The sequence below is a fragment of the Cydia pomonella genome, chromosome 7 (assembly GCF_033807575.1).
Source record: "Cydia pomonella isolate Wapato2018A chromosome 7, ilCydPomo1, whole genome shotgun sequence".
In the NCBI taxonomy this organism is placed as follows: domain Eukaryota; kingdom Metazoa; phylum Arthropoda; class Insecta; order Lepidoptera; family Tortricidae; genus Cydia; species Cydia pomonella.
Window position 1 is genome coordinate 15,644,350 of NC_084709.1, and position 23,426 is coordinate 15,667,775.

At 37.7% G+C, this 23,426-nt stretch overlaps 1 protein-coding gene across 3 annotated transcripts; it reads right to left on the reverse strand.

Moving 5' to 3' along the window:
• LOC133519973 (serine/threonine-protein kinase STK11-like) lies at nt 1-22,376 on the reverse strand. Of its 3 annotated transcripts, none has more exons than XM_061854190.1 (6): nt 21,259-22,376; nt 19,460-19,645; nt 18,195-18,331; nt 13,507-13,695; nt 10,414-11,401; nt 1-7,007 (listed from the first exon to the last, which is right to left on the reverse strand). In XM_061854190.1, exons 1-6 carry the CDS (start codon nt 21,799-21,801, stop codon nt 6,849-6,851), a joined length of 2,202 nt encoding a protein of 733 aa, XP_061710174.1. In that variant the 5' UTR covers nt 21,802-22,376; the 3' UTR covers nt 1-6,848. The 3 variants fall into 3 exon arrangements, with proteins under 3 accessions (XP_061710174.1, XP_061710175.1, XP_061710177.1); XM_061854191.1 differs by lacking the exon at nt 21,259-22,376 and adding an exon at nt 20,388-20,839; XM_061854193.1 differs by having other exon boundaries at nt 6,892-7,007; nt 11,247-11,401.
• Nucleotides 22,377-23,426: the final 1,050 nt, after the last annotated feature.

A 23,426-nucleotide genomic window follows, 5' to 3' on the forward strand; every position in this document is an offset into this window, starting at 1 on the left:
TTACATTACTTTTCGTTTTTTATTTACAATATATTAATATTCTCTTTGTTTTGTTTCACGTTATCAGTTCAGTCAGGCACTGTACATTATCTGTTTTTAGTTCTAAAGAGTAAACATAATACATATATAATTTTTCATATAAATCAGACCTCACTTTTACCTCTCGATAACCTAATAGGTATACATATATCTACTACAGACTATTTGAGTTCTTCAAATTAAGCGCCTTTGGCGATGTGAGATCATCCGCGCTATAATCTCGAATACAATATGGCTGAACAGTATCCTAACACCTAGAACAACGTAACAACTGCGCGCACACCGAATACTAACAGAGGTAAAAGCTAAGTACAAAACTATAAATACAATTTATTAAAATATTAGGTCATCACATTGAACGCTCAGCCGCATGCCGCTGCGGTGTGCGAGCGGGACATCGCTATACACGTGCATAACGTTGTCTTGCTCACACACCGGAGCGGCCTGCGGATGCGCAGCAATGTAATAACCGCCTTAAGGCCTTGGTCTCCGGTTGGCGCCGTGCATTTCCGATGTGAACAGCATCACGTACTTTGGAAATACTTATATGCACAACCGGAGACCAAGGCCTTAGATCAGGTGTCCCCAACCAATTTGGCACCCCGTATGGTACATGGCAAGGTAATAAGAGGCGTGGAATATACTATCATTAAGGGATGCTCGATGGAAAAAGGTTGTGAAACCCTGAGTTAGATCGAACATTAATATGTCACGGTTAGAATCGGTTCACATAAAGTAACGTTTAGTAATGCTCGATATTATAATCAGTAAACAAATCAGCTCGATATAAACACAGATAATAGAATTAAAAACCTGATAAGTCAAGAAAATACGAGTCGCAATAATAAAACTACAGTAGACGTAGCTTAAATCGAAGACTTACATATAAAGGTATATGTAGTTATAGTCTGTCAAGCCATTTCCGTCAGTAGAAAAATGCGGCAAATTAAAAAAAATTACGCAAAGGGTTAACGTCCCATAGAAAATTTAAAATTCGCGCTTTACTACTGACAAACTTGTTTGAGCCACTATAGTTCTGATGATCAAACGCAAAGTTAAATTACATTTTTTTTTCAAAATTACAGGAGGACCCTGAACCAGCGCCATCTACTGAAGCTTTTTTATAATTTTGTCAGAGCCCGATTTGAATTAACAAGTGTATCAAGTAAGTTATCTATCTGGTGTGAACCAATTCTAAATATGACTAGTTACTTCGACAAGTTTAACACCAAAATTATCTATATTAAATTTTATTCTATAGGTATTAATATCTACACCTATCCAATAAAATAATTTTATAAAACACACCGTATGTGGAAAAGCGAGGTCTGATTTTATTTAAAAAGAAAAATAGAAAACCTGATGTTAGAAAACTAAAAATACTATATAAAAAATATTATCTATCATGCTTCCGATAAAGTTAATTAAACCAAAACCGACAATTCAACAAACGGCTGCTTTTTTACGCTAATATAAAAGTATTTGGACAGTAAGTAAATAATTAAGTTTGCAACGATCACACAGAAACTTGTACTTTACTAAAAAGCAAAGAATTATTTATCATAGAAAACTTATAAACTAAGAAAAAATCGTGTCTCGAATTCGATGGGTAAAGTGGATGATGCTGTACGGCCCCATACACACGGTGTTTTTTTTAAAGTCCGTTAATTTCAAGGGTGTATTCTTGAGCTTAAATTAAGTTACTTTCTCAAAAAAACCGGTATTCTAATTAACTCTATTTTAGATATAATCAATGATTATTTTTTTATCTGATAAGGCACCTACGAGCGAGCCTTAGAGCCTGTTTACATATTGATTAGCGTTTAGTATGAGTTTATAAATTTGCTACTAAGCTCAACCACTATCTCGGACGATTGATATTCTAAGGCTGGTTTTAGTGTCATGCGGATCGACAGTACGGAGCGAACTGCACCGACTATTTGTATAAAGTTCATGTCCGCCGTCCGTGCGGACCCGTCATATTGGTCCGGTGCGGAGCGATCCGTATTGACGGTCCGCATGACACTAAAACCAGCCTAAATGTCATTGATGTGTCATATGTGATAGTTTTCAATTGTTTGGTGGGTTTAAATATAATGTCCGTGTTACAGCAATGCTATTAATTACTTTTTAGGAAAAAAATAACTATGCCTTTCAGCAGTAGCCATACCCGAAGTTAACGGAGATTAAAAAAAACACGGTGGATTATGCGGAAACACTGGTTGTCAAAAGTTGACGTTTATACTACAAAACATGGCGCCGTATAGCGCCATCTAGTTCAGCTCTCGAACTCGGGGCCACATTTTTTTCTTAGACTTTATGGGACTTAATCTACAATCAGAAACTCTTTGCCAAAAAGCTAACAATCAATACAAGCATATCCCATTCTATCTACTATGGTTAAGCGAGATCTGGGTAACTATCAGATTTATTGACCTTATCGCGCAAAGACAGTTTCAGCAAAACAACATACAATTAGAATGAGCAAGTAACAAAGGACCTGGAAATTTAAATCGTCTGAATGAAAGAAATACTTTAAGCCAAAAATTAAATTATCCAAAGCTTACAAGGAAATACCCAACTGTCCGACTCCGATTTGATTCATTTTGATATATGTTATAGAGTAGTCTAAAATAACGGACACGTATTTTTTTTTAGCTGCCTAAACTCAACAGCAAGTTGCTTGAGCATCACTTTCTATAGGAGTTAGAAGATTTAGTAAATTTTTAGTACTTTGAAGGCCATTTTCTCCTAACAGGTTGAGTTTGGGCAGCAAAAAAAAAATACGTGTCCGTTATTTTAGACTACTCTATAACATATATCAAAATTAATCAAATCGGAGTCGGAGAGTTGGGTACCCTTCCTTGTTAGATTCTTTTAACTAATGAACCGTACTTATTATGGCATTCTAAGATCCAGACATTTTATTGCTATATACTGAATGTTACATTCAACGTTCATATCAAGTGTTTAAGCGATAATGATAGGAACCCCGAGATTTAACAAGAAATCAAAAAAAACGGCTAATGGATTATACCGACGAATAGATTTAATGAAGTGTGAGTCGCAGTATGGCAAGAACTATAGTTAGAGATATATGAACAACTACGCAAATTCTGTAGAAAATAACAATAATCATACACGATTCCTCAATTTGAGATCCATCTACACATATAAACCTCTTGCAAGAACAAAACTTTTGATCTTGTTATGATACGACTTTGACGCGATTCACACACCTAACAAGAAGCGCGAGCGAGATGCCTAACAAGACTCCACAGTGCATTTCACGCGCACCAGCGTGCAACGTGAGTGATCGTCGAGGTCGTATCATAACACGATCAACACCTCCACAAATTGTTAAATCAGGATCGGCGTGTTGGCTATATGCGAAGTGCGTAGTGGGGAAACTAAAGCAACTTCGTAATAATGAGAACTCCCGTCAACTGACAGATAACTAAAGTAACCTTTAGCCGCCATGCAGCGCCACAGTCATATACATTGCCAATAGTTACGCCACAGAAATAAATAGGTACTGATGATCCGATTAAGATCATAATATATCTTGTATCGTTTCTTGAAGTAGAAAATGTAGGCGAAATTTTTGCTGTTAAAAGATTCGGTTTGAAACGAAGGGACCGAGAGGTGGTAAAAAAATGCGATCCTGTTATACAGAATGATACCTATAATGGCCTTAAGCGGATCATAATGCCCAATACAAAAGTATTTATTAAATTCCGGGTGTTTTTAATATGGAGACTAATTTAAATCAAGAGAATAAAACTGACAAGATTAATTGGCGTGTTGAATAGGTACAGTTCTAAGCCACACATAACTTATTCATAAAGTTATTAATAGTAGATGAGGGATAAAATCAAAGAAATATTCGTACCATGCGTTGAAACGCATTCTATAATTCAGTAGTGCTAAGATGGTCGATGTTTTATCGTCTGACATCATGCCTGTCGCGTTCTAACAAGTATGAAAATGCGACCATGATACCGCCCCAGTTACCATTAAAACGTATAGCGCCATATACCGCTATCTAATTCGGTTCTCAAACTCAGGGACACGGTACGATTTTTTTCATAAATTTTACGCCTCTTCTACAATCTCACTAACAACTCTTTGCTTTTAATGCTACCACATTTACACAATACCATTTATTATGTCATATAATACATTATATAGTTGCAACATCCAAAACAAATCGCAGAGACCAGTTGCGATGTACGTTGTATTTCAACGTCCCCAAAGTTTTCGAGACTTCATATATAAATAGGATTCTGTGAAATCCCATCAATTAAAAAACCCTATTTTTTTCCTTTTATAGAGCAAGAATATTACATTCAATGGATTTCTCGTCATTTTCTCTCGAGGCGCGAAATATTGACCTTAAATAAATGACCCCACACAATTTATATTGCACTGCTTTCTGCAAGAGATTCTCTTGAAAGTAGTAGCAGCAGCTTTCAAGCTTATACAAAGTTACAGATACTTTAAAGAGTTCACCCTGCAAGGAGACGGCACCTTGAAACCATACAAAAGTCTGTGGTTTGTTACTTTGGCTTTGGCATATCTAAAGACATGGTTTCTTTTAAACGATGGCAGCGTTACGCTGTGGGCGTTTATCTCTTACCAACGTGACGTTATTTAAGGTCATGTTTCACGATTCAACATTAGACGGGACAGACAGATCGATTGTATTTAATATTCTTGCCATAACACTACCAAGAGAAAGACCATATGTACATGCGAAAACTGTACAATGCCCGAATTGTCCGTATATCAAATCGCAAGCGGCAGTGAAATTTGGTCTCCCCTAAACACTTTTGCGGTCTTTCAAAAAGTATATATAAATAAAAAAGCGGTGTTTACATTAGATGCGGATCCGAATGCCCCAAACCAAAAACTCAAAGTCGCGTTCCTACAATATTTAGGTTATTGCCAGACAGCGTCACTAGCAGCTAGCAGGTCTCTGTTCCATCCATTTTGTTACTTAGCCCTCAGGTTTTGGGGTTCCGAAGGGCCACCTATTGAACGGAAACTGAGTTATTTTGACCAGAGGATTTAGTGCCATCTATTATGTTCGGTACTTAGACATCTGGTTATAGTAACTCAATTTTCGTTCATTAGACGGCGCTGAATATTGGAAGATCGCGACTTTGTATAAACACTGTTTTTATTTTATTCGCCCAGGCTATATTCATACGTGCATAGCACTGTCTTGCTCAAACACTGGAGCGATGTGCAGATCCGCTTGTGCAATAACGGGTGATTCCTTTGCTTTATCGGTACACACAAACAAAACATACAAATCTCAAAATAAATGGTCCCTATCTCGTTGCAACAAGGGAAAATGGTCTGTAAACTACATGTATTTATTAATTGATATACTACATAGGTTTTAAGGGTTACACATATATACTTAGATAATTGATACGTTATTTTTATATCCGGATTTATCTTTCTTTTATATGTATTATTGCTTATATCTTTCGTACATTTTCAATATAATTTTGTATTTATTGTCGTGAAGAATGGACAAGACAAGTTTAAGAATTTTCTAAGCCTGTAGAGTCGCCATCAAACACGCATCGTCTTCAAAAGTATTCGAACAAATTTCAACGTCAAAATAAGTTCTCAGCCCGAGCTCAGTTGCCTCTGGTACTCTACCTGTCCAATTGCTTGGTCCAATGTGTATTTGCATACACATCTCACATTTTGCTTAATGAGAGAGTGAGACGCGATGCACATTGGACAAATAAATTGCACAGGCGGGAGCGCTTATTTGTTCTAAGGTATCTGATAGCGATTACAAAATTGTGTATACATGCAAATATTTAATATTAATACCCTTTCAGTATTTGTTACAATCCAAATTATTTTTCTTTGCCGAGACCACTTAAAGCCCTTAATACAATATTTAAAAAAAAAATATTAGGTATACTTAGTGGTAATTGTTAAATGTAAACCATAAGTTTCTAGATTATAAGTGCTTACACAAAAACCATATAGCTACATACAAGTAGAGAATAAAATCCGGACAGTAAAGAAAAGCACATGAACGAATCAAGCTGCGTTAGTACAGGTAAGATAATTACTATAATTTTACATCAAACAGGGCCGTGAGTTTCACTGACATATTTTACCGTAAGTTTTGATCCAATAATTGGGTTATATAATTGGCGAAAAGAACAGTGTAATTCGCGGACGCGCGAAAGTAATCGTAAAATTCTGTAGGTATAGATAGTGAGTTTCAGACACATGGATCACGTGAGGCGGCAGGAGGCGTAACCATGGCAAGTCCCAAGAAAAAGTTGATCCACTCAAGAAATGCCTCGGATCGCTTAGTAACGCTCCTTGTTTGGCAACTGCAGATTGACTGGTGCTGGATAGGGGGTCGGAGACGGGTGGATCACGTGAGGCGGCAGGAGAGGAGACGGCCGCAGGCGGAGTGCCAGCGGTGCTTGCGTGATGACTGCTCAGACAACTCAGCTGCAATGGAGTTCTGCGGGTATTGTGAGTACCGAATCGTAATGGTCCTTGGTAGTGGGTGGGAGACGCTTCTAAGCGTGATCTATCACATAAGGCTGCATGAGACGAAAGTGTCAATATAAAGTTGATCCACCGAAATAATGTTTCTTGTTAGGTTTGTATAGAATGACTGGTCCAATGGGGTGAGGCGGCATGAAGGGAGGCGGCCATAAGCGGAGTGTCAGCGGTGATTGCGCGACGACTGCTCAGAAAATCCAGATGTAAATAGTATGCGGGAGCCACCGTGGAGTTCTGGAGGCATTGTATGGCGACTAAACCTCAATGGTCCTAGATAGTGGGTCGGAGACGGGCGGATCACGTGAGGCGGCAGGAGGGCAGGCGGCCGCAGGCGGAGTGCCAGCGGTGCTTGCGCGACGACTGCTCGGACAACTCGGCCGTGGACAGGGTGCGGGAGCCCCCGTCGCCCAGCTCTGAAACACCGAACCAAACAGTTATAGATTGTATTCTACTATTCTTTTTGATTCTAATATCTTAGTAATTCTAAGACAAAAATGTGTTCCTTATATCTACCACTTATCTCAGGTGGTTGGAAAAAAGTTACGCGCCTGATTTGAAAGTAGAAATTTTCAAAATTTAATTTACAAATCAAATTTAAAATTACTGCCTTGGGTAAAACTTGAACTCACGGCCTCTGGATCGATACTCCAGCGCTCTGCCAACTGAGCCACCAAGACCTCATCCATAGTCAATTTTTGCACTATATGGGTATAGGGGACCTTAGCGACATCTACCGTAAGAGTGTTACACTTCTTAAACGGCTATCAGAGTTCCAAGTCATATTGGAAATTCACCAGTTACGATCCGCTACCCATACTAAAATATTTTTTAAGTAGCAGAAACGTCTGCGATGCTAATAGCATCGTTCGCAGAAGTTTCTTCTTCTTGAAAATTAATTTAACCGTAGCGGTCTGTAATAACTTTTACCAACTGCCTCAGTTAACACATTCACTGCCAACGAACCGCTAGGTGGTAAAATTGTAAATTCTGATTACATATCTTACACATCCCATAATTTTTTGACCATACTAGTTACGTCGATATTTATGTATTTTACATTAATTTAAAGTATTTACACTACTTAAGTTGAAGCGTAACGTTAATTATTTAAATGGAACTGCTTATTCAAATATGTTCAAAATGATCATGTGGGTCAATAGCGACATCTACGACTTGAAAATTAATGTTATGTTTATGTCACTTATGGGATCCCACTCTCAACTCAATTGTCCAATAGTATTGCATTTCGGCATTCAAGTAAAATAATGAATAAATGGGTTTTAAACCATTTTTTTTCTATGTAAGTATAATTCACGACAGTTTAAATTCGATTAAAATAAATTTTAAGTAAATTAGATTAGATCCAGTGTTTTATTATAGCTAGAACTTTACCTCTTTCAGCCATTTATATAATGATTTATAATACATTATAAGCATAAACATGTATAATATCGGTAACGATAACTCATCGGCCCATCTATCTTTGATCTACGAGAACAAAGGTAATACACATTTGAAGACACGTGAATTGATTTCACAATAGAAACTGGCACCAAACAGAATTATATCTTTAGCACCTCGTATTGAATAGAATGAAATACCTAATGGTGTTGTAGTATCTTCTTACTCGTACTCTTTACAGTATTACCAAATTGCTTTAAGTATGACAACAGTTAGATTAAATTCCTACACTAAAGTAGATGACTATTAATAATCACAAACATATTTGTTTCATTCATTCGTTCCTCAGATAAGAAAATGTTGGACGAACAAGAAACCTTTAGTGAACAAGGATTTGAATAACGTAACGTATAACGTATTCTATGTTAATAAAACACAACGAAATTGCGTAAGTAAAACCAAAGGGCCAGACATAATCTTCCACTTTCATTATGCATAGGTTAGAGATCCTAAAGCATCATGCTGATACTAAAAAAACATGCAAAACTAATTACAATATATCGAAATAACGCACAACGTTTTACGAAATATTGAGTAAACGTCGAAATCACAATAAAATGACACTGTATTTCAATGACCACTGATTTCAGTTTGCACTTGAAAGTTATAATAAGGAATAAATTATGCTGAAAATGTTAATCAAACCCTGATTACTGTACAGTCAGTGAGTCATTGAGTAAAGTATGCCGGATTACTCAGGTAACATGATGACCAAGGTGAATTTTCAAGTCTATTGTTAGTGGATTACTAAGGCACCAGTACAAAGAGTGCTTCACCGCAAATGTATTTAATCAAAAACAGTTGAATTTATGTCACATGAACTGATTAGTAAAGTTTAAAAAATTGTTCAGTATTAAACACACAGAGAACGCAAGTTGTTATAAGTTATCTCAGTTGGTTAATTATCTCTTTTGTTCCCAAAGAACGTTGGCGGAGTGTAGCTTATAGTTCTAATTTATAATATAATATAATATTTATATCCATCATTTTTTTGTGTGTTCTTAACATTCAGGAACAGAAAAGACCAAATAGAACCGGGTTTAACATAATTACGTGATATGCAATATTTTCATTTAATCTTTAAGTCATATTTACATAAAACAGTAATAAATATAAGGATCATAATCCTTATTAAAGGAGTAAGGGGGATTCACCCTCACACGCATGCAACGAACCTAACTCAACGAACAAATTCTAGCGCGCACCCTACCGCAGCCGTCGGCCGCGCCCGTCTCTGCAAAGTTAAGGTTGCATTGTGACGAAAATATGTATTATAAATGTGTAAATGATTCGCTTTTACACTTGCATAGCTTGATCAGTTTGCTGTAGAGATATCTGTCCCCTTGTATACAAACTTATACAACGTGTCTCTGCCCTCTGGACACAGATTAATAGGACGTCATTTCAAACGCCACAGTATTAACGGAGAATTTAATGATTTACGATTTAATACCTTCGAATAACAGCCTGTATGTATACACGGTAATTAAAGAGTATGTCATGTTACTAGTATCACTTTAATCTGATAGTCATTTTAAACGACTAATACAGTATGCTCCTATTTATCGATGATTTATTTGAATTAATTTAACTTTGAAAAGATTTTTTTTATGTTCGTCTAATCAAATAATTTACCATATTAAAACATTCCTGAGAAGGAACTCTACTCGGGAATTCGGTCCATATCTAGAGAGTAGAGACACGTTGTATGTAGGGGGAAGATAACACTATAGCCATTTCTATATCGTGTAAAAAGACAAGAAGTTTACCAAATTTAACCTTTTGAACGCCACGAACACCTATAGGCGTCCTAACTAGTCGTGCCCACAGCGCCAAGGATTACTATAGGTGTTATGGCACCACCGCCACACACTGTCAAAGTAACCTTCACACTTTCGAGTAAGGTCTACATTAGCTCCCTTGCGCCCGGGATTTTGGCGTTTGAATGATATTTTTGTTTATGGCATAAAGCGTTCAAAGGGTTAAGTAAGTCACAATACAAGTGAGATAAAACACGTACCGACCCGTGGCAATATTTAGAACCCCTAATGTTCATCTCGCAAATAGCGCCAACGTGCCCCAGGCTCAAATTTAAAAGACACGTATTGTATAGTAGGGCAGCTCGGTAAAATTATGTGGGTCGTGGAGAGCGGGACGCCATTAGCTTATAGGCTCAGCACGAGTGCGCTGCGACAGTATCTCTTACGTGAGTTTGACTATCCGTCTTTTTCTGAGTGTATTAATTGGAGATGCATGGATAGTCTATCCTGCTAGCTGCAGTGCCGCTCCACGAGGTAGGGCAGCACGGTGGAAGTGTGCAGGTCGTGGAGGGTAGCTCGCCTGAGATGATGTACTGACCGTGGCGCAGGTCGCCGGTGAAGTAGTCCTGCGAGCCGTAGTGCCGCTCCACGAGGTAGGGCAGCACGGTGGAAGTGTGCAGGTCGTGGAGGGTAGCTCGCCTGAGATGATGTACTGACCGTGGCGCAGGTCGCCGGTGAAGTAGTCCTGCGAGCCGTAGTGCCGCTCCACGAGGTAGGGCAGCACGGTGGAAGTGTGCAGGTCATGGAGGGTAGCTCGCCTGAGATGATGTACTAACCGTGGCGCAGGTCGCCGGTGAAGTAGTCCTGCGAGCCGTAGTGCCGCTCCACGAGGTAGGGCAGCACGGTGGAAGTGTGCAGGTCGTGGAGGGTAGCTCGCCTGAGATGATGTACTAACCGTGGCGCAGGTCGCCGGTGAAGTAGTCCTGCGAGCCGTAGTGCCGCTCCACGAGGTAGGGCAGCACGGTGGAAGTGTGCAGGTCGTGGAGGGTAGCTGGCCTGAGATGATGTACTGACCGTGGCGCAGGTCGCCGGTGAAGTAGTCCTGCGAGCCGTAGTGCCGCTCCACGAGGTAGGGCAGCACGGTGGAAGTGTGCAGGTCGTGGAGGGTAGCTGGCCTGAGATGATGTACTGACCGTGGCGCAGGTCGCCGGTGAAGTAGTCCTGCGAGCCGTAGTGCCGCTCCACGAGGTAGGGCAGCACGGTGGAAGTGTGCAGGTCGTGGAGGGTAGCTGGCCTGAGATGATGTACTGACCGTGGCGCAGGTCGCCGGTGAAGTAGTCCTGCGAGCCGTAGTGCCGCTCCACGAGGTAGGGCAGCACGGTGGAAGTGTGCAGGTCGTGGAGGGTAGCTGGCCTGAGATGATGTACTGACCGTGGCGCAGGTCGCCGGTGAAGTAGTCCTGCGAGCCGTAGTGCCGCTCCACGAGGTAGGGCAGCACGGTGGAAGTGTGCAGGTCGTCGGAGCGCCGTGATCGCGGGCTCACTGCTCGCTCGCCGGCCTCCAGCGGCGGCGTCGCTTGGACCCATCTGAAAACAAACAATCACAACACAATACTTACACAATATAATTTACAATAAGGATAAACACATATTATGTAGAACTATAATCTCTAATTACCAGCACTACTCTCGTCAATAACTGGCAGTAATTAATCTAAACATTTTCGTATAGTTTTAAGCAGTGCCCTCAATTGTAGTACATATACCTACATAATACCTACGAATAAATAAATTACACTACAACATACGCGACGTAATTATTTGTTTTGTGCATACTTCGTATATCGGTATTAATAATCTCATATTTCGCTGTCTCCGCGTGCATATGAGTAAATATAATTTATTGCATAATTCATTGAGGTATTATAATTATTTCAGTTAAATATGAGGTCGAACAAGAACTTAATACCCAGGTATTAGTTTTTAGTTTTCAACCTAAGCTAGATGGAGATTCTACTGTATCTGCCACACAGTAAAATCTCAAACTGGTTCAGGTTGAAAACTAAAAACATACAGGGCCATAGAGATCAAAATTGATAAACATTAAATAGAGTAATGAATCTTTTTATGGCACCTCCAGTTTGTTTTCTAATACAATAGAGAATAGACTCTCCGACTAGCTCAGGTTAAAAACTAAAGACTATATGAAGTCAGGCCAGACAAGAGTCCTTTTTGCGCACTATATCGAACATCAACTTATTAAATGAAATTTATATTCAAAATGCATCTAAAAATAAATATCGTGTATAAGTTTTGTAACGGCTTTTGAGCCAGTAGTGCATACATGTCTAGGAGAGAAACGCTCATTTATAATTGATATAGTTAATGTGGTATGTCGACCGATATAATTAATTGTGTCATTAAATCTGTGCAATAAACATAACAAGGTATCATAAATCCGTTGTAAACAAAGTTAATTTATTTCGCAGTAAGCCGCAAGTTTGCGATGCTTGTTTACTAGCTCTCTTAATATAAATTAAACGAATATAATGCATATATTGACGTAAGCAGCATGCTAGCCGGTATAGGTTATCTAGTCTATTATTTTAGCTTTGCGGACAGTTGGATTCTTGGCTAATTTAAAAGAGGTAAACTCGATAGATTGTTGCACAGACATTTAAGGTGCCCTAGATTCAGATAGTGGAGTTTTAGAAAAATCGTCCCGCTCTTTTTGTTAACGGTTGCCAAAAATTTCATTAGCAATCTTGAGGATTTTCTCTAACGACTTCAGCGATTCGAATACTGATTTTTGACTTTCGCTCGATAGGAAAACGAAAATAACGAACTACGTCACATTTTTAACAACGCACGCAAAACGCACTTTAATTTTAACAATTTATGCACAAATGCTAAAAACATGAAAAATTGCTTCTAAAAATGCGCAATTTTATTTACTTGTTTCTTTTTTTTTAACTTACAACAAATTAAAATTCAAAAACATATCCCGAGCACGCACATCCATCTCGCTCACGCTTACGCACAGTGAGTGAAAGAAGAACACGAAGCTACAGGGCCTTAAGGGAATGAGAGTACGTCATGTAAAACAATGGACGATTATTTTCTGAGATGGAATGCTAGTGAGTTATTTGTTCAGGTGTTTGCTTAGTTATTTGTACATACCTACTTTTGATATATAAATAATGATGTCTGTATTATTGGAATTTTGAAACAAGACAAAAACATTGTACGAAAATGAAATACGCAATTAGCCTTTTTTTAAATCAACTCCGCAGAAAGTCCAATTTAAATGTACCTATTAAGGACCTGTTTCTTGGTCCAATGTGTATTTGCATCTCACATATTGCTTAATGAGAGAGTGAGCCACGATGCAAATTGGACAGGTGGAATACCATCCTTAGGTATAATGCTTTATATTTCAAATGTACGACTCTATACGGGGTGCTGTTGCAAACGCTAGCCATATTTTGCCAAGGTCAACAAAACAAACAAGACATGGTCGTACTGAGCTTTTGTTATTGAAATTACCTCGAAATCAAATCGTCAATATTGATGATGTTTTCTACGGTTCACGGAACAGCATGGCGATCAGCAGCGACCGCAGTGTCGATATAAACAGTGCTTCTCTTTCTCCCAATCTAAGAAAAAACAGAGCGATTAGCTAGTCTACTTACGCGTGTCTCCTGATCTCATGAACGCTGGGCCTCCGCTGTGGCTCGCGCTGCAGCATAGCGATAAGTAGGGACCGCAACGTAGACCCTAGGTTCGCGGGCGGCGGCGCCGGCTCGCCGCGACCGATCGCCTCCAGGAGCCGGTAAACGTTGTCGCCCTCGAACGGGTAGCGGCCCGTCGTCATGTTGTACCTGGGGTCAAAGTGCTTGAAGAATAATCACGTAGAATGGTGCTTTGAGAAGGAATGCATGTGAAAATATCCGAAACACGTCTGCCTATAAAATTTCATTTTCTCCAAGAGGTCTTTATCGGATCCTGACTTGGCACAACTAAAAAGTATTACCTTTTAAACAAAGGTTAACTTATCGGTTAAGTTTTCTACTACAAATCGGAGCGCATACATGAATAACCGGCCAAGAGCATGTCGGGCCACGCCCAGTGTAGGGTTCCGTAGTTACTCTTCCGTCACAATAAGCTAAACTGGAGCTTAAAGTATAGTAAATTGTTAACCAAGGGATGAAACGGTACCTTTCACCCGAGTTAAACAAATAGGCAAATTTGCATAATCAGTACCTAATTAAAGTAAGTCTTTTTACTATGAAGGAAAAACTTTTTGAGATAACTCAAAAACAGCTAAACTGATCATGTCCGCTATAGTTTTCATTTAATGTCTTTCTTAAGCTCTACTTCCACGATTTTTTTCATATTTTTTGGCCTTATGGTTCAAAAGTTAGAGGGGGGGGGACACATTTTTTTTTCTTTCGGAGCGATTATCTCCGAATATATTCACTTTATCAAAAAATGTTTCTTAAAAACCCCTATTAGTTTTGAAAGACCTTTCCAACGATACCCCACACTCTAGGGTTGAAGCGAAAAAAAATGTTCACCCCCACTTTACGTGTAGGGGAGGTACCCTAAAAAAATTAAATTTTTAGATTTTATTGTACGACTTTGTCGGCTTTATTGATTTATATATCCATGCCAAATTTCAGCTTTCTAGCACTAACGAACACGGAGCAAAGCCTCGGACAGACAGACAGACGGACATGGCGAAACTATAAGGGTTCCTAGTTGACTACGGAACCCTAAAAAAGACTAAAGAATTTAGAGCATCATCATCATTTTAGGAGTCAGTTAAAAATATGACAACATATAATAATAATAAATAATAATCATTCAGCCTATATACGTCCCAGTGCTGGGCACAGGCCTCCTTTCATGCGCGAGAGGGCTTGGGCTAAACGCCCCACGCTAGCCCAATGCGGATTGGGGACTTCATATACATCTTTGAATTTCTTCGCAGATGTATGCAGGTTTCCTCTTCACGCTAAAAGGGGAATGTCGACTTTCTAAAGTGGTATTTCAAACAATGGAATAAGGGACCATCCTGCCTATTTCTCTGAATGGATTTTAATGAAATTTAGTATGGATATAGTTCACGGTCCAGAGAAGGAGATGGGACAGATTTTCTCAATCATCATCATCATTATTCCACACATACGAAATCGCAGGCTAGTTACTTAAGTAAATGTAATAAATACAAATGACAATCAGCAAAGTAATTCAGATATAAAATTGTTATTTGTTTTACAAGGGGGCAAAGTTGTTGTTTAACCGCTCGTGCTAATATTAATACCCGAACATACGAAAGATTCCAAAATTGAACCACGAACGTAGCGAGTGGTTCGAGAAGTAGAATCTTGAGCGTCGCAAGGGTTTTAAGGCACGAGGGTTAAACAAACTTTGCGTCCGAGTGAAACACGAAATGTTTCTCCATAACAACGCGAGGAAAATGCTAACTATGAAATACAAAAAAATCAAATCCAAATGAACGTAATAAAAAAAAAGTATCATTCAAAATCATCATTTAAAAGTCAATTCTACCAGCTAACATAAGGATACAACTCAAACTTTGCATTTGATTGCTTTGCCCCACATGTGAATTAAATTCAACTTTTTCATTCGTTTTTGAACAATCAAGAAGGCCTTTACCAGTTGGTGTGGTGAAAAGTTATTTTCATATAAATTAAATAAATAGTAACAGAAACACATTTTCTAAAGATATAGGTAAGTACATACAACCAACAACAGGTTATATTCATAAGTATACCTAAACATGACAAAACAATTAATAAGAAGGTAAATAAACCTACCTATTATTATTAAGTGTCTCTTATCAATAATATACAATACAAACGCGTAGCACACGCGATTATAAAAAGGAAAAACACATCTTACAGTCATACATAATACCTAATTCTTAAGCAGAATTTCCTGGTAAACAATAAATAATGCATGGCGTATTCAAAAATTGTGACTTTAAATGGAATTATAACATAAACGGGTCACAAAGTTATTTGCAACGACTTCACATGCCAACATCCTTTTGAATTTGGCACAAAATAATTATAAATAGGTACATGCTATGTAGGTATAGCGTTGTTGTGATACAATAATAATAATAATAAATAAATATTATAGGACATTATTACACAAATTGACTATGTCACACAGTAAGCTCAATAAGGCTTGTGTTGAGGGTTCTTAGACAACGATATATATAATATATAAATATTTATAAATACTTAAATACATAGAAAACATCCATGACTCAGGAACAAATATCCATGCTCATCACACGAATAAATGCCCTTACCAGGATTTGAACCCGGGACCATCAGCTTCGTAGGCAGGGTCACTACCCACTAGGCCAAACCGGTCGTCACAATATACTTAAGTATACCTATATGCAAATCCAAAACGGATTGAATCCAGGGCGTTCGACGGATCATTGTCCGAAAATAGCTTTTGTTGCCTCATGTATTGAAACCAGAAACACGTTTGGTATGTGAGTCACCTCTAATATGTTCATGCGCAAATTCATACAAAAGGCTACCAATATTGAAATATAAATATTTTGTGTATATTAATAGCAACTGCTGCTTTAAAAAAAAAAAAAAAAAAAATCTAGTATATTCTACAGCGGTTTTCAATACATTATTAAAGTTATCCAAATAAATGAAAGAGGCTTTATCGAGGAACTTCAATATGGAGTTTTTCAAAAAGAAGTAAAGTTTGCCATTAGATCGGCTTTACGCCTGTTTGCCACGGATGCCGTATAAAAAGGGCATCTGAAAACTATTTAAGTCATGTATTTAGTTAGCTCAATCCAAATACATACTTACAACATACATACTCATGTTAGATATTTATAACAATACTTTTATATATTTGTTATACTGTTACTTCCAATTTTTATTCTTTTTTTTCTTATTTAAATCTGTCCTCTTTTATAATTTTACTGACTTTCCCCTATTCTATTATACTATGTTCTATATTTGTCTGCCGTTTTTCATCAACTATCATCTATTCAAATGTTAACTGGAAGAAATCCCTTAAAGGGATAAGTTCGCCTTTGTACTGCCTATCCTGTACCATATTTGTATTTATGTGTTTTGTACAATAAAGAGTTTATACATACATACATACTTTTAATAGATTTATCGGCGAGTAGATTGGCTAGACGTAAACATCGCGGCATGCACGGTCAGGAGACATTACCGTGACATTGCGGAACTCACAATGTAACCGTACTCCATGTCCCCGTTGAAGGTTTATTTTCCAGTGTAGTTTGGAGGATAACAGCACGGCTACCATGAGTTGTCAATTTGGCATTTACGCTAACGACTGCGATCGAGTTTAGGTATACAGTCGCTAGCGTAAGCGTTAAGTGTCAACTCATGGTAGCCGTATAGTTATCACATCAAGTATTGCCAGTGGGGCGACACTCTTCCTTTCGGGATTTCTCGGCCCAGCATTGCTCCGAGTAATTATTAGGGTTGGCACAACTTGACGTCCCTAAAATCCCTATGCGTGCACGACCACAGATAAAATAATGACTTGGATTTTGACAACCCTAAATAGCCTGGGCTATTTAAGTGCCATACATTAAAAAGGGACGGCATGATTCGTCCCTGAATCGCTGTCAAACTTCGAATTTGTAGGAAGTGTCATTTCTGTACGGAAGTACGATAGTATTATTATTTTATTTATTCTGCGGTATTGCTAAATTAGGTACAATGTAACGCAATTGCTCCAAATGCCTATCTTGTAGCTCGAATCTGCACGTCGCCGTAAGCGGCATGAAGACCATAAAGTCCATGAAGAATACTAGCAGTCCTAAAAAGAATTAAGACCTTTAATCCCTGCAACGTTTGTTTCTCCTATTGGTTTTAAAGTAACTTTACAGTGATGGTGAACTTAGAATGTTACGTAACTGCTTCAAATGCAGACGACTTTAAAGCAAGAAATCTGCTACACGTCGTAAGAGGTTTGAGTGTAACCTCATTTTTAGCTCGAATAGGATTAGTAAACCTACAACCTCCGTACTCGGCCCTAATCTCGAAAAGTTACCTCCCCACTTTTTTCTTAAGTGACTGACATGACTACAACGCGAACACGAGATCTGAGGATACAAAATGAACCTCGCTTGCCGCTAGCGCCCTCGGACCAGATACCCACAACTCACTCCCGCATTTTCAGGCTTCGATTCTATGAACTTCTTGCCCGAAGTGTAGTTGTGAAGTCGCAATTCTCACGAGACATCTTTCTCTTCTGAAGAGTACTAAATAGAAAGAGATGTGTAGTGGTTTGGTTGAGAGATGAATTACAGTGACAATGGAGAACTTACAGTGTGACGCCGCTGCTCCAAATATCGACTTTGAAGCCCGAGAACTGCTCAGCGCCGTTGGCGATCTCCGGCGGCTGGAAGGCGGGCGAGCCCTGTCCTGTGTAGCACGTGTCCTCCGGCGAGAACATGTCTAGTGCCTGCAACCAGAATCCTTAAAGTAGTCTGGCTGGAAAACTAATATGATATTACTTAAGTCTATCGGTCAGAAGTCGGAGAGTTCATTTATTCTTTGTCAAAACCTTTAAGCCAAAAAACCAAAATCTTTTCTGCAAAAACGCAATTTGTTTGGTAATCGTGTAAAATAATAACGCGACCGAATAGGCGTTTAAATTGTAAAATCAGGGTAAATTTGTTGAACAATGGATTGAATGTAGATTTTCACCCCACGTGTCTCCCGTACCAATTATATGTCTAAGGAAATTCGAAAATTACATACATAAGGACTAGCAACAGGACAGCATACCACGAATAAATACGTCCATAATACTATTTTGCGAAAGCGATACGCAATATTGGACCAAATGATCAATCTTAGAAGCCACATTTTTGATATGTACGAGAGAAACATTTCGACCTAACGAAATGGAAGAGGCTTTTATCTAATTCGATTGTATTTCCCAATAGCTGTGTCTGAAGAGGATTGCATCAATAAATCATTACACAAACTGGCAATCTTCCAGATCTACTCACGCTATCTGTTATCATATTATCTATGTGTTGCGATATTTACCTGGCATTGAATAACTTTTATTTACGTTCCGTTTTAATTGATTGCGATGACAAAACCGTACACAAATATTTATGTATGCAGCATGCACTATCTATATCATAATAATGGAAATGTTAAATTTTATATACCTAACTGTAGATAATCTTGATGAATGGTTAGAAATTGGGCAAGCCTACGAAGCTGGAGGTCCTGGGTTTGAATTTCGGTAAGGCAATTATTTACATTTATCATTACCTTGTTTTTTAGCATTTGAAAAAGGGTAAACAATTTTGACTTCTTTTATTGATATACGCTTTAGAAAAACCCGTAACCCTAAAAAAAATTTCCTGAGTTATGTGGTTATGGATGTTTTCAATTTATTTATCTATATTTATCTATTATATTCATATATTGTCTAGGACCCACAATACTTATGAGTAGCTTCTATATCTATTAAGATAATCACGATGGGACTAGATCGATTTGTTTAAGATTAATCTAAAATAAATAATAATTTAAGATATAAAAAACAGTCAAGGATAATTTTTAGAATCACCTCAGCAACACCAAAATCAGTAATCTTCAGTGTGGAATCAAGAGTCAGCAGCAGGTTGCCTGGCTTGATGTCCTTATGCACGACTCCTTGCCCGTGCAAGTACTCCAGTCCGTCTAGTAGCTGCCTGAAGTAGTCATGGGCCTGCTGCTGCGGGAACTTCTTGCCCGGACTTGACTCTAACATGTCCTGGTAACAAAGAAGAAAGGCTCAATATTTCACTTAAGCCGTTAAAGCACACCAAATAATCATGGTAGTAAGTTTAAGTATCAAAATCAAATCAATCAAATGGTCAAATCTGCCATGGAAGACCCCAAGATGGAGGTGCTGCTGACATAAAGAGATAATAACAAATATACTTGGCTTTTCCTTGAGTCTCATGGGCCTCTGTGCTTGAGATTTCCTAATGTAAAGTTGCATTTGGTTTAAATAAAAAGATTTCAATGCTGAGTTAATTTTTAATTGTTAACAGCTTGGTAAGAAATATTGATCTCTGTATGAAGTATTATTTGATGTAGTAAAATACCTAAGAAAAAACTTGATGATTGTCAAATTTTTCTTAAGTATACAAATTAATTCTACAAATAGAATTTGAAAAACTTATTTGATTAATAATATAGGTTTGCATAGCGTGTTGGTAATAAAAATGAAGCATAATTGTGTTTTCCAAATAATAATAAAAAGATAAACCTATTTGTTTGAACTGTTTCTATTGGCTTATGATAGCAATGATATAGCATATTTAATTCAGAGTTAATGCCCGACTTCTACAAAATCAAAGAGAAGGGTTATGGTTTTAACAATAGGTATGTGTATGTTTGTGTTGCGACACTGTACCATCAAAACTAGTTGTGAGTTACTGTATGAAAAAACAGTTACCTATCATGTTAAAGTTTCTAAAATATTAATGTGTGATGTACTATACTTATACCTCTCTTCCACTACTATAGACTGGTTAGCTAGTCAAAAACATATAATAAACAGGTTTCTGACTATATAATTATCCCAACATGGCAAATCAACATACTAAATAATACAACTAAAAGCAACCAATTTAAAAACAAAGACCTTCTTCAATACATATTTACAACAAAATACAATAATAATGGCCATAAAACTTTTTGCAGGTGTATGTATCTCTACAAATACATACTGATATGTAACATGAGAGGTGTTTACATCAAAATCTAATAAGAAATAGGATTCCATTAACGCAGCTCAAAAACAACTTTGTAATATTAATGTCAGACTTATTTGAAATGGCGAAGTAAATGTAAACAACAATGTGTACTCAAGCATGTATAAAATGTATAGAACTGGCCTCACAGTAGGAAATATTGATCCAGTAAACAGAGGAAGGTCAAGCGAACACTCAACTTGCTGGACTTATATCAATACTAGACAAACAGTGTTATTTAATTACTTCCTTGTTGTTATGATGAAATTGTTTACTAATAAATGTATAAATTATTAATATTGTATATATACATACATATATATAAAACTTTGCCTCTAGTTTCTAAACTTATAATAGAAAATACTTTTATTATTCAAATTAATTAATCATTAATTTAGTTAGATCATGCATGATAAAATTATTGATAAAATAAATAAATATTATAGGGCATTATTACACAAATTCACTAAGCCCCACAGTAAGCTCAATAAGGCTTGTGTTGTGGGTACATAGACAAGAACATATATAATTATCTAATTCATGTGGAATAGATAATATTCTCCAATATATATATCTAGTTTAGAAACTAGAGGCAGTTTTTTTACCAGAAAGTAAGCTAACTCACCTGTAACACACCCACACAGAACTCCATGACAAGGTACATTTTCTGTTTTTCATCATTAAATAAAACATCGACTAGTTCTATCACATTCTTATGTCTAAGTATCCGGAGCAGCTGTATCTCTCGCTGCACATTCTGCTCTCCATTGGGTATCCTGCGGAGCTTGCGCTTCTTCAGGATCTTCACCGCGCGCCGGCATAGCGACTCAGAGTCCAACATCTCCTTTACTTTCCCGTACGAACCCTCTCCTAATATGTCCCCCATAACGTATTTCCCGACCATTTTGCATTTTTTCTTCTTGCTTCTATAAATTATATCTGCACTATCGACTCTATGGAAAAATAGGTTAGTTTGGTCTAAATTAAGATCTAGGTCCTCGATCTGGTCGTCGTCCAGCCAGGTGACGGAGCGCAGCTCGGGGCTGCCCTCCAGGAGGTTCTCTTCGCTCTCTTGCGGCGCGATGATGCTCGCCACTTCGTATTCCACATTTTCAGCATCTGGAAGACTTTCACTACTACTGATTTTTCTGCACATTCTCGGATCCATTATCTATCAAAACAATACATTTGGAATAATGTCTGTGAATTTATGCGTGTTGAAGGCCGCCTTGCCACAAATTTAAGCTCTATTTGTAGTTACATTGAGCATTATTTGTCAATCGAAACGTATTGGAAATGGATGGGTATATAACGATTTCGTTTTCTAATATCAATAAATGTAAATAAAGCTGTAAGTAAACCGAGAAATTCAACGAAACCACAAGGATGAATGAATGAAATATGACAGTTCTTACGGAGCTAAATCTGATATGGCTATCGATAACGTAAATAACACTATACTGTTTCACAAAAAAGTAATTAAACATAAGGTAGCAAGATCTAGTCTGGCATAATATGAATAAATATATAAGACATTTTTATTCTCAACTATTTACACATTACTCTCTAGTCTATGGGCTAGAAATATTCGTATCGGGCTGTTCCAGCTACATATTTGACCGTCTTTACGTGTACAATTTTAGGAAGTGACCATTCTACGCAAACTTTATACCAACTTTATACCTTCGTACAAGTTGATATTATGTTGTTAACTTCTTAACTTATTCGGAGGATTAGATGTATGGAAGGAATACAATGTCCATGTACCAAAAAGTGTCCGTCAAAAAACCTTAAATAGGTGGCGCTTCAATACCTAGAATATTTGAAGTAAAAATTCAAATCATAAACAGCGCAGTTCACTCCGTCAGTAACACCTAAGTTCTTAGCTACTGTAGCGCTACTCTGGAGAGATTTGGAACTATAATTTATAGCTGACAACTGGACACTTGCAACAGTTCGGCGTATGGAGATTGTACTAATTCCTTACCTCCACCTTCCATAGTTAGACCTTGTCCGTTTTTGGCGGGAATTTTGCGTTTGGCGGGAACACTCTCAACTTTCCAATTTACTTTAAATAAGTTAATTTCATGAAGGTTACATAATTATAATCTTATTATCTACGTCCGTGGTTCATTCTTGCTCCTTTCTAATTTCATAGACTATATATAGCAGAGCAGAGAACATTTTTGTTCCTTGTTGAGGACTGAGGGCTACTGTGACGCTGATAAACGGCCTAGGATTAGGTCAGGCGGAAAAGATTGAAATGTCCCCTCTACTGGTATTGTGTGTAGATTATTATTTTTACGTTGATTTTTCATTGATTATTTGAATCTCCATTTAGAATATGTATACAAATACAGAAATACAAATACAAATATTTCGTTACTTTTTACAGCAGTTCATAGGTACAAATATGTATTAAGTGGGTAAGTAGTCCATCTTAGGTACAAAGTGTAGGTAGTATTTATCTCAACAATGTGCAACAATTTGATTGCGTAAGTAATGAAAAAGGTGCGGGTACAGCTTGCTGGATTTAAACCCGCCCTTGGTCAGCTAATTGAAGAGGTATTGGTATCATTTAGCGAATTGTACAATTGACAAAAAAATGAGAACATTTAGTAGGTAACAAGAGTTTTTACGGGGTAATTATAGGGTTGCCAGATGGTCGGGATTTGGCGGGATTCTCCCGATTTTTAGCATGTGTTCCCGATTCCCGACGAAGTGAAGACTGTCCCGAAAAACAGCTTCACGTTATAATAAAACAATAATTTCAAGTTCCGAACTGTCGCCGAG

What these genes read in the sequence shown, in the direction of transcription:
- LOC133519973 (XM_061854190.1), bottom strand. Translation starts at nt 21,801, where the DNA reads ATGGATCCGAGAATGTGCAGAAAAATCAGTAGTAGTGAAAGTCTTCCA. An exon ending in TCTGTGTGGGTGTGTTACAG is followed by an intron (nt 19,646 to 21,258) that starts GTGAGTTAGCTT and finishes CTTTGTTACCAG; the next exon opens with GACATGTTAGAGTCAAGTCC. An exon ending in TGGAGCAGCGGCGTCACACT is followed by an intron (nt 13,696 to 18,194) that starts GTAAGTTCTCCA and finishes CTTTGACCCCAG; the next exon opens with GTACAACATGACGACGGGCC.